The 12479-nt window shown below is 48.3% G+C and overlaps 1 protein-coding gene across 2 annotated transcripts in view; it reads right to left on the bottom strand.

Moving 5' to 3' along the window:
• Positions 1 to 627: 627 nt before the first annotated feature.
• Positions 628 to 12479, bottom strand: part of LOC119383247 (heart- and neural crest derivatives-expressed protein 2) — a 73496-nt gene continuing 61644 nt past the window's right edge. For both annotated transcript variants that reach the window (XM_037651311.2, XM_037651310.2), the window contains one exon: positions 628 to 2890. In XM_037651311.2, the coding sequence (XP_037507239.1) occupies positions 2881 to 2890 (10 nt within the window). In that variant the 3' untranslated portion in view covers positions 628 to 2880. The remainder of the gene's footprint in view (positions 2891 to 12479) is intronic.

Genomic DNA, 12479 nt, shown 5'->3' with positions numbered 1-12479 from the left:
TGGACAGAATCAAAACCACCCACTCGATACGCAATTCACATTGTGCGACGCCTATTCTACGCTTCTGTCACGCAATATTACATCTGTTAACTTGACTCCTCGACCGGCATGACACATGTATATAGGGTCTTTTCCCGAGGGTGCTTCGAGCTCTGGCGTGGCTCCGTGGTTTTACTGTCACACAGGATGCATGGGTTCTATTCAGGCTCGAGCCCTGGTTTTTATTTATTAACGGCGAAGCTCTTTAAGCCAGCCGTAATTTGAGTGTGCGGCCTATCAGAAAACTATCATCATCATAACGGGTATGTGGCACAGAAATTGGATAAATCCCACTACTCACCGCTGGTCCAATAAAAATGAAGAAGGCAACAACTAGCCCAACAACAAATGGCTGCGAAGCGACGGCGGCGAGCCGAAGACCCCGAGTACGTACGAGAGAATACTAGGGCACGGGAAAGGCAACGGGAGAGGCAAGCCTCGCGGCTTAGTGCAAGCATCGCCAAATTTTTTTTGTCATTGTGTGCGAGATCACGCGCGCCTTTCTACCTCACACCGCGTTTTTCGTCTGACGAGAAACTTAAGGCTTTCGCCTAAATAAACGAAGGACATGAGATGCATATTGCTGCCTTTATTTCGAAACAAATCCCATTGAAAAAAATAAAAAGGAAAACATTGCACTGATATGATCTGTACGCTAAGTGATAACAAGTTTTGTAAATATCTTGTGACCTTAGTAAAAACCAACGGAAAAGAAAAATGAAACGTTAAAATCCAATATTAGTTTTCATTTCAACAAAATTTATCAGCTAGGCAAGAACTATGCAAGTATTTACAAGACAGAAATGCTTTCACCATTTTTGGCGTACGTAATCGTCAAAGGTGGGGCGGTTCCAGTTTTCTGTCATACAACAACATCATCGGCAGCAAGCGAGCGAAAACTCGACCACTGCGGTGTGACTTGAAGCGCCAAGGCAGAGAAGCAATTTCTTATACTATAGCTTTTGACAAAAGACATTTGAGTATTGTCATCAGGCGTTGGCTCGCGCGAAGGCGAACAAGTCTTACATTTGACAAAAACGCATGGCGCTTACACAAAGTGCTGGTCTTAATTTTCAATGGCAGGAAACAGCAGCCCCATTTTTTCTTAAATATGCACATAACCTCGATTATTTTCACCTGTCAGTCGATGTACAGGAAACGCCTTTAAAAATAGAGAAAAAGATATCGCGGCATTACATGTACCCAACTGTTTTGAACACTGATAGGGAAGAGATAAGCTTAATTACCAATCTACAGATTCGTTTGGCATCTGTTCACTTTGTTAACAAAATTAATTATCATATATTTGAAGCTTACTCGCGCAGTGTCGATGTTTGGCAAGTGAAGCGTCGTAGAACTAGCCACACATTTAGTTGAACAGAGCCTTCTTTAATAGCTATCAAAGGTTTCTGCTGCCTTATCTTTGCCTGCTTGATGATTCTCCTTGCATAACATCATAACGCTCGCTCCTTATCAAATGCGTATGACACATTGTCACGAACGGAACAGTCACTGCCGCGCAAATCCGTACACGTACACACAGACATGCGGCCGTCGGTGCACATTAGTTCCATCGGCACGAGTGAACTCGGCGTATACAGTTCCACTGGGCGTCCCATCTCGGTGGCGAAAATTTCCGTGCAGTGTGTGTGGTCGATTCGAGAGTCGGCTTCATGCGTGAGTATATGAGTCAGTGCAGGGTTGACCCACCGCGGGGAAATATAACACCTCTTTTCGCGTGCAGTTCTTCGCCGGGAGCGACTTCGCGCAAATGCGTGTTTCTCTTCCTCTTGGTGACGGCTCCGCTTGTGGCCTGGACTTTTGCCTCGTACGGGGCTTGGCGCCGCACTCGGCCACACATGTCTATATCGACAGCCACTGTGTATAGTATACGTATAGGCGGAGCGCAGAGTTTCACTTGGCTGGTTGCTGGGATTCCGAGACACTGGTTTCTGCAGGCACACATAGCTCTAGTCTCTGCTCATATGGTACCACGCACCGGTTAAAGGAATGACTCTTTGCGAGTTATGATACAAAAAACAATAAAAAAAGACACTAAAGCTATAGGAACACACAACGGTCTGGCTTTGGTATCAACTATCACGACGTAGCGCAGAGGCGCAAGGCAGGGCGCTCGTGTTCGCTTTTAGAATTGCAATCACTTCAAACTCGTGATCGTTATACTTTTCTACTGTAGTTGCGTATGCGTTTACGGTTACGCATTCAACGTCTCAAACTTTGCGGTTGACCAGACGGTTCGGAACTGTATTGAGCTCGTACCACTTACGTAACGCGCGAACAAATCGAACCTATGTAACGTTTACTGCAGAGCTGCGGCGTTGAGCGCCGTGCATGCTTCTGAGGTCACGCCTATAACAATCGAATTCCGCTCTACTGCAAATTCTTCGGGAATTATGCGTGTTTGCAGTGCAGCTGGCGATCGCGACGGACCCAGACGTGACAGGTGCTAGGGAAAGTCCTATACGGAAGCGCGCAGCACCGATTATCTGATGGGAGAAGAAAGGATAGAAAAAAAAAAGCCTTCCATTCACAGATCACGTTTTGTCCCGTTCGGCACTGCACCATATCCGAAGCCTCGTTGCAGATGTCGGTCCAATGCAGCGGCACTAGTTCTTATGGTGGGTCACTCGACAGTATAGGTATCAGGGACCAGCAGCAACAGCAGCAGCAGGAGCAGCAGCACCGTCATGCACTGAAAGCTAGTTGCGTGCAGAGTCGGCCGACGCGTAGGTGACGGGTCTCAGGCGTCGTGCTTGAGCTCCAGCGCCCAGACGTGTTGTGGCCAGCCCGTCCGGCCTTTGCCCCTCTTCTCGGCCTGAATCACGTTCGCCTGCGCAGAGGAAGAGGCAAGGAGGTCAAAACGAAAGCCATAAAAAAAAAAGAACAATCAGCGCTACAACCACAGGATGCATGTCAGCTCAATCGAGAGGTATGCACTGATTCATATGTGGCCAAATATATATAGTATAACCCAACGCCTCTTATAGTATATAGTATAACCAACGCGTGTAGGGGACTGAAACGCTCACTGGCACAACTGTTTCACGCCTTGAAGACCGCTCGTTTCTCGTTATACGTACAACGCTTCAACAAACGAGCTTCCTGTGTAACTAAACGACCACAGCACCACTCCATCCCTCTTTCCTCTATTTTCCATTATAATAATAATAACTGCTGGGTTTTAACGTCCCAAAACCACGATGTGATTATGAGGGACGCCGTAGTGAAGGGCTCCAGAAATTTCGACAACCTGGAGCTCTTTAACGTGCACCTAAATCTAAGCACACGGCCCTGAAGCATTTTCGCCTCCATCGAAAATGCGGCCGCCGCGGCCGGGATTCGATCTCGCGACCTTCGGGACAGCAGTCGAGCACCATAACCACTAGACCACCGCGGCGGGTTATTTTCCATTATAGTGTAACAACCGCTTCAGCAGGTCGACCCTAGATCTTTAGCTGCCAATAAATTACCTCTCTTTCAAGCAGTTTAGCCTTACAATTGTCTCTCAGCCGCACGATTCGTAGTCTATCCCCTCTTACGGGTGCTGCCATTATTGATTGTCATTATCATCATCTGTACGTAACCACTTAAATAATTCAGTTCATATATCCCGTCGACCTCCAGACATCTTCTGCGATTAATTTTGCGTCTTCCGTCTATCACTCACCTCTCTCCTTTTGTAGAATCGTCTTAAGAATGGTTACTGCAAGGAGACAGGCTTGATACCTTCGCGTTAGTGCTCACTGCATATACCACACGTATGTTTCCCTCTTCCACGCAGCCATATTTTTGAGTATTACGGAGCTTCAGGTGCCAAAACCGCCATCTGACTGCCGCCATCAAAATTTGGCGGCCGAGGACGGGAACCGAACCCGTGACTTCATGCTCTAGCCCCGCCACGGTGGTCTAGTGGTTATGGCGCTCGGCTGCTGACCCGAAGGTCGCGGGATCGAATCCCGGCCGCGGCGGCTGCATTTTCGATGGAGGCGAAAATGTTTGAGGCCCGTGTACTTATATTTAGGTGCACGTTAAAGAACCCCAGGTGATCGAAATTTCCGGAGCCCTCCACTACGGCGTCTCTCATAATCATATCGTGGTTTTGGAACGTTAAACCCCAGATATTATTATAATTACTTCATGCTCTATAACGTAACCGACATGCATCGCCACCGGGCCACCCAGGCGGGCATGTACCAACAGTTGTACCGCAGACAGAATAAAATGAGTCAAGAAAGCGCGTGGCACAACGCCCGTGCTATAGCCTTCAAGATCATCTTCCGCACACGTTATAAAGGCACTTTACTACAATCGTCGCACATCGGCCAATACCAGAGACTCAAACATGGAAGGGGCCGCGCGGCAGCCGCCCCAAATAGAAGCCGCGCTCGTCTGGTTTGTGTCCGACGACCCTCATTCGAGAGGGCTGCAGCCCGGCATTGAAGATACAGTGTCGTCTTTGGGATAAAGGCACGCCGCAAGTGGCCTCGCAGTATACGCGCTTCCTATACCTCCAACGTGAAGCACACGGTTTTAAGCGTGCCATTAAGGTTTCTGGCCGGCGGTTGCGGGGCCATGTGGCATTGATTACGGCTACCGCGGGTAAGCCTCTCGTAAGCTTCCACTGTCTAGACGCAGTATTGTTCGAGCAAGCGGTGAGCAAGATCCTCCGCGAACGAAAGCAGGTCGTCTCTTCCATCGCTTTTATCTTTCTGTCATCCTTTTATCATTTACCCGGAAAATAATGGCTACGTATATACAGAGGCGAGCTTTCGTATCTGGCCTGCCTAGCTGCAGGCTCTACAGCCGATTTTCCGAGGTGCGGTTAAAGCGAGCTAGATGACCGCGACCCAGGGCAATGATATTATTATAGAAGATATAACAACGTCGTGAATTTAAGTGTCTGGTTTTTTTTTTATCAAACCGTTATCTGTGGCTTCTTTATCGACTGTTGCCATGACAACTTTATTTTTTTTTTCGTGCCACATGCGACAATCAGCTTGAACGCGGTTGGCGTGCTCATATTGCACGCGTTATCATGTCCTTTCTTCCGACCGACAGCTCGCCACTTTGCGTGGTACTGCTGTGCTTGCGCACAAACCAGGCAAGGTCATATACGTATTTTCACTGCGGTCACCTTCACTGCTTTCACCAGCTACAGCTGGAGCCACGCGGCCCTCTGCAAGGCTAGGTAGCAGTCGCTGAGGGTTCTCACTGTGCTCAAAGCGGTCTAATACATCGAACTTGGCAACTTTTCCACTCTTCTTCATTGCCCAATTAGGACGGTCATCCCTATATTTTAATAAAGCGCTCTCTTTCTCTTATCATCGCTGCTTTTTTTATTCTATTTCGAGCCACTGTACCACCGAGGAGGCTGTTTCACAGGCTACGATGTAAGACTATGGGAAGCTTAAAGGGCCCCTCACCAGGTTTGACAATTTTGAGCTAACGAGCGCAATGCATACACTGGGCGTTCACGATCACGTCTGCCAAAATGTGCAACGCTACGCGCCGCGGAAATGGGTCAAATTTCAAGGTGAACGCTGCTTGCCCTTCCTCTCGCGGGCGCGCGCTTTAGAGAATGAGGGGATGACGTACATGAGAAAATGGCCCTACGTAGATGATAGTGCTTTGACGTCGCGCCTCTACGTAGAAGACTGTGCTCTGACGTCGCCAACAGTACCACGTGACACTGCGACAATTATTTGACACGACATATGTAGTTTGTGTAATTTGTTGCTTGAATAGATTAATAAAACTTGAGAGAAATAATGAGACACACAAAGGGAATGTGTGCGTCTTTTTAATTTTTTTTTCGTGAATTCCAGCGAGATGCGGGGCTAATGTGCCTCCCTTTCCCATGCGTTCGTGTCCCCGCGGTTCGAGCAGCCGCCATCGAGCAGACGCCAGCCCTGGAAACGAAAGTAATGTTCTGGCGCGTTCGAGCACTCATTATGCTCGTTTATTCTACCGCGTCCAAGTAAACGTTAATGCGGCACTGGCTCATGATACCGCCACTCTGGTGCCCGTACAAATGTCTCAACATTCATGCCCGTCCCGCAGAAACAGGCAGTACACCACAGAGAAAGCCGACAAAACGCCCATGGCCGCTACATAAAAAAAAAAAGGTAGCGGCTGTGCAACGCCGCTCGCGTGCTCGGGCTGGCTCGGGCACGTCACGCGCACGTGAACATGCATGCGCATGACGTGTTCATGCGTATGTGTCAAGTGAAGAGGGGCAGGGAAGGGATTTGGCTTGCTGAGGCTACGCGGGGGGAGTGGCAAGGGTTTGAAACTCGCCTCCTCCCATCATGGTTTCGCGCCGCTACAAATTATTGTTTTTCTCAGCTCGTAATGAACCGATTTGAAAAATTCTTACCGCATACTGCTCTTCATTCGGCACACAACTACTTCCATCGTCTAACTAAAATTTGCTATGTGGCTTGGTGAGGGGCCCTTTAAGGTCCCGCAAACGGTATGTTCTACAGAACACAACGTACGCACCTTATAGCCTCGAAAAAAACGCGAACTGCACTCAGATTTGTTATCTTCAACGAGAATTGCGGTATCTAAAGTTAAAACGACATTGATAAAATAAAGAAATGAAAGTTATACATAAATGCAGAAGCTATGCGTTGTGCTCGGTACCAAATATCTTGCACATGGACTAAAACGCAGAAGACGTGTTGTGATACACGTGACTTCAGGGCTGGTGCTTTGTGCCTCTCAGCAATGCAGCTGCGGACACCGAGTCGTCGGCAAAATTATCCTGGCCGCGATAAAAACGATGCGGCCGAACGTCGTTGCAAGGGCTTTTCCTCACCACTCGCAGAAAAGCCCCGCGCGCATTAGGTCCAGGCTGTGCGCTGTGCACGCGGCCCCATTTGCGGCGGGGCTTATTAGATTATCTCGTAATGGCGAAATAGCAGGCTGTCCGCCATTGTTGCTAGCGCTGCAAGAGCAAAAAGGGAGGCCGCCCTTTTCTGCAACTTCCCGATGCAGGCGCCACCACTCGCACGAAGGATTGGAGGATCTGGTATCCAGGACCGCAGCCGTGCTCGCGCTGGCCGGGAGAATGGCTCTGGGAAATGCGTCTCTCTCCAGCGCTGCTATACTCGTTAAGAGCGACGCAGTGCTTGATACGTGAGCAAGAACTGTCATCAACCAAACCGGGCAACTGGCGTATCAAAACGTCAGTTTTTTTGGATTTGTCGTTACATCAAAATGAACTGCCATTTCGTCACATGTGTCTAAACACGCACAAGCCACGGTGGTCTAGTGGTTGTGGTGGTCGACTACTGACCCGAAGGTCGCGGGATCGAATCACGGCAGTGGCGGCCGCATTTCGATAGAGGCGGAATGCCTGAGGCCCGTGTACTTAGATTTGGGTGAACGTTAAAGAACCCCAATTGGTCGAAATTTCCGGAGCCCTCCACTACGGCGTCTCTCATAATCATATCGTGGTTTTGGGACGTTAAACCCCAGATATTATTATTACCTCATAATCATATCGTAGTTTCGGGACATAAAACTGTAACAATTATTTTATTATTATATAAACACGCGAATTGATCTATTTGTGCAATTTTTTGTATGGTTGTTGCCTTATGTAATTGATGGGCAGTGCATAAAATAGCCAATAACGTTAGTTGGGAGCCAACGCATGTACACACTGTCGTTTTTGTTATTTTCGTCTCCGTTCTTCGCGCTGCTTCAGAACATTGTCAAGATTAACCAACTCGGTGAAATCCGTTTTAATGTGGTTTGCAGCGCAGGCTGACTCTAGAAGCAGTACAAGGTCAGCATATACCGGTCTCAAACCTACAAGTGAGTCCCCGCCGCAAATGTCAGCAGGTCTACAGAGAAGCTATCACTAGACATTGGTATTCATCTCACAATGATTTCTGCCTTTCATTCTTTTACATCCCCTTTCCCCTTCCCACGTGCAGGGTAGCAAACCGGAGACTGCTTCTGATTAACCTCCCTGTCTTTCCTTTCTCCCTCTTCTCTCTCTCTCTGCCTAATTTTTACCTACTTGAGTAATTCGACTGCGCAGTCACCCATATATGTAGCATGATAAATACAATAATTATTCAGGTCCTACGTCCCAAAACCGCGATATGATTATGAGGGGCGCCGTATAGTGGAGGGCTCTGGAAATCTCGACCACCTGAGGTTCCTTAACGTTCACCTAAATCTGAGTACACGGGCCACTAGCACGTCGATCGCCTACATCGAAATGCGGCCGCCGCGGCCAGGACTCGATCCAGTGACCTTCGGGTCGCCAGTCGAGCACCGCGGGTACATATATGTAACACTGAAAAGTGTGTGCATACCATAGTTTCTCGTGCGCAAATTACGTCTGAGTGTGCATTGCATCACCATCTACGCGTTGCACAGTATTAGTGATAACGGTCGTATTGGTTCTCAGTTTCACATTGTAGAGGTTCGCTAGTTGTGTTATCCTAGCAGCTCGTAGCACGGCGCTGCGATTTAAAAAAAAAAAAAGAAAAAACAGGGACGAAATCAACCGCGCAGGTTCGAGAACTTGTGGGGCGCCAGTGCCTTATCGAGAGTGGGATCTTCTCTAGTGAATTAGTGGTTCGATCGAGGCAGCCCCACGAGATTCGCCATAAGCGGCACCCGTGTGTTGCGGTTCTATTCTATATAGACGCTGCCGCCATAAGTGGGGACGGCGCGGAATCGATTCATGCCAAATGTGAACGGCGCCGCAAAGATTGTGTCGCGTCGCGACGTTTATCAGCACAGATTCAAACGGTGCTCTGACAGTGTAAGCGGTGTGTGTAGAATTGGGTTCGACATTATTACGTTAAGCGAGGTGCACAATTCGCTGTGGTGAAACAGGCGACCTGCTTTGCTATACCGGGTGTCCACAGATAAATGTATACAAGGCTAAACAGTTCTCGTGAACGCGTGTTGTGTTGTATTCTGTTGATATTCCAGGAAAACATCAGTGTTTACGTGTTTTCGAGTAAGCATTGCAGAATAGGGCGCGGGGTTTCACATGTATATTCTTACTGGTGCTTTAATGGCGCATCTCTAAGAGGACACGGTGGGCTGTTTGTGCAAGCTTTCACGTGTATTGAACCAGCACGTATAGTGTCACAGTCCACATATATACTTGCAGCAAAACAAACTAAACAGTGGACTTCGTTATGTCTAACGACCCTATACAAAGTTTGGTCAACTTGAGAGGCTGAAGAGCGCGTCGGCTTAATCGAATGACTTGCGCGTAAAATTTGACAAATGGAGATATATTCGCTAAGTTCTGTCTGTTCGGCAATAGCGCAATAGGAAATCTTCTCAAAGAAAGTATAATTAATACACATTATCTAGAGAGAGAAATAGTGGCATCCAAGAGAATACCAATCTCTCACCACCCGATACTGTTGAAGTGATGCGTCGGAATTGCTGCTTTTATTGACATGCTGCTGTGTCATGCTGCTGTTCTGGCATATCGTCCACTACTGACAATTTCTCTGTTAAAATTACCCGTAATCTTACGACATGTGGTTCATCCCCTCCTATTTGAGAATATCCCTGGCCCGCAGCGTTCCGAGATCAAGATAAGTACACCGTAACGCAAACAACGCATTCTGCCACTCGATATTAATCGCATACACGACAATTTCGTAATGTCTGGTTCACACCCGCAAATTATTCTGAAATTCGTTTTATTTCAGCGATTTCACAAATCACAGACATCACAATCACAATCAGCTCATCAGAGACACTCAGTCTCCGCATTATTAAATAATGTTTGCTTATACAGTTCAAAAAACACTATCGCGATTATATTGGTTTGTTTACTTAGTTAAGAAGGCGGCGTTTTCCTTATACCAAGCTAAAAAGGCTGCGGCAACGTTCCCATTATTTTATTATTTTTCTTTGTTCGCGAGTCGACTGTAGTTTCGCGAGTCAACGAGCGAAAATATTCCTCCACTCCCAAGTTTTCCCCCCCTCCGTTTTCTTCTTAAGTGACCCGGGCAAAAATAATACATGATCGGCGGTACACGCGCTTTCTTGTGCAGTCGTGCTCCTCGAAGACTCAAACCTCGACATGACGAAGATGACGCACGAGCCCCGAATATCCACACACACACAAATACATATCGCCCACATCCCACAGACAACACGGCGCACGAATGCAGGAAGAAGACAAGCCCGTGGTGAAACGAGCGTGGCGGAAACGGAGAGCGAGTATTTCTGGTCATTGCAACAGGAATGCCTCTGTTATGGCAGCCTCTTGACCGCCGCAAGAGACAAACCAGAGCACCGCAAGCCCCGCTGCACTCCGCGTCGCCACAACGTGGGGCTCCCACGCGCAGTAAGGCGAGGCAAGTGCACGCATACGACAGCAGTGCGCTTGTGTTTGTTACATCTCCTGCTAGACGTATACACAGCATGTCTTGTATATCTTCTTGCAACCCCTTATATATAATTTTATACGCACATTGCCGTCAATCATTTGCGTGATTACTTCGAAAGCTGTCGCGCAAGGTAGCCGCTTCTGTCACGAATTGTGACGCACTGTCGATGTAAATGTGTCACGTTATTTCATTAAGATGCGCTGAAGCCCGCAGTGAGAATATAATAATAATTGTCGGGGATTTACGTGCCAAAACCACGATATGACTACGAGAGACGCCGTAGTGGAGGGCTCCGGAAATTGCGATTAGAGCTGTGCACGGGCCGTATTTCCGAGCCCGAGCCCGGCCCGGGCCCGCTGACTTTGTCGAAGGCCCGCCCGAGCCCGTAGGCAAAGGGCTGCGAGCCCGCCCGGCCCGGCCCGACGTACGAAAACACAATCCCGGGCCCGGCCCGGCCCGGCCCGGCCCGACTTTTTGAAGGTTCGCTGCGAAAACAAAACATCATTTTCCGGTAATTTGGCGTTTTATTGAGCATAGCAAATGTGATCAAACGACACACGACGAACAGTCTCTATTACACAAATTACAAATTGTCGTGCAAAAACAGCAAGCAAGTAGACGGCCTCATGCCAGCAACAATGGAGTTCGCTCGCCAAAGCCGTCACGTGTATGAGGTATGCCCATGCAAGCGTCAGCTTGCACGAAGGCGATCTACATCGGATCGCCCGTCGCTGTCGCGTACATTTTCACTCATATGGGATTTGGCCTTAAATCTAACGCGAACAGTCGCGTGGCGCCGTCACTAGCTCAGGTGGTGTTCTGTTTGTCGGAGTGCAACAGAGGCAGTGCTTTGCCTGCTCCCCTTTTCTTTAAAGTAGCGAATGGAAAGGAAAAGCGGTAAAGGGCGGTCGCGGAAAAGGCGCTGTATGCGTGCTGGAAAACAATTCCCGCTCATTCTCTATATTTTGGGCTTGAGTCGGGCTTTGCACCGGGCCCCAGCCCGGCCCGATAAAACTCCGAATAGCCCGAGCCCGGCCCGGGCCCGAGGTGAAAATACGTCGGCCCGCCCGAGCCCGGCCCGCGGGCCGGGTCGGGCTCGGGCTTTCGGGCTACCCGGAGCCCGTGCACACCTCTAATTGCGATCACCTGGCGTTCTTTAATGTCCAACTAAATCCAAGTACACGGGATTCTATACCGTTTTCGCCTCCATCAAAATGCGGCCACCACCGCCGGGATTCGATCCTGCGACCTTCGTAGGGATGGTCGATTAATGTTCTTAATCGGTTAACGATTAATCGTTCGACGCCTTAGCCATTAGTCGGTGAATCCTTATAGAGTTTTTTTTTTTTTTGTCGATTAATCGACATTTTTGGCGGGCACATTCAAACATACTATTTAATTTGTAAGGTTTTACGTGCCGAAACCACAATATTATTATGAGGCACGCCTTAGTGGAGGGCTCCGGAAATTTTGACCACCTGGACACCTAAATTTAGGTACACGGGCTCCTAGCGTTTTCGCCTCCATCGAAATGCGACCGCCGCGGCCGGGATCGAACACGCGCCGCTCGGGTCAGCGGCAGCCGATCACCAACACCACTGTACCACGACGGCGGCTGATACGTCAAAAAGGCTTTTTAAGTTTAGACTAAGATACAGTTTATACAGTTCCACCTTCCAAACTAACGAGTACAGTCTGGGTTCTGTTTATTTGTATGGAAGGTGGAACAAAGATGAAAAACACCGGTGGATAACAGTTTTATCAATCGTATATTTACTTTGTTAATTACTAAATTTACTTGGCGACGATGAATAGTCAAGCGATAAACAACATGTGTTAAGCCAAACAAAACAGAAGTTTAGGGGATGATGGAAATTCGAAGTGATTAAAAATCGTCGAACAAGAAGTGTTGCTGGAGTGTATACCTGAAATGTGAATTGCCGCTATGGAACGACACTTATTGAGCGCCTATAATGAGGCTTAAGGCCTGCGTTCAAGCCCAGCAGTGCCACGAAAATTTATTTTCTTTTA

The sequence above is a fragment of the Rhipicephalus sanguineus genome, chromosome 2 (genome assembly GCF_013339695.2).
Source record: "Rhipicephalus sanguineus isolate Rsan-2018 chromosome 2, BIME_Rsan_1.4, whole genome shotgun sequence".
NCBI classification, from domain to species: domain Eukaryota; kingdom Metazoa; phylum Arthropoda; class Arachnida; order Ixodida; family Ixodidae; genus Rhipicephalus; species Rhipicephalus sanguineus.
This window is presented reverse-complemented; position numbering and strand designations above follow the sequence as displayed.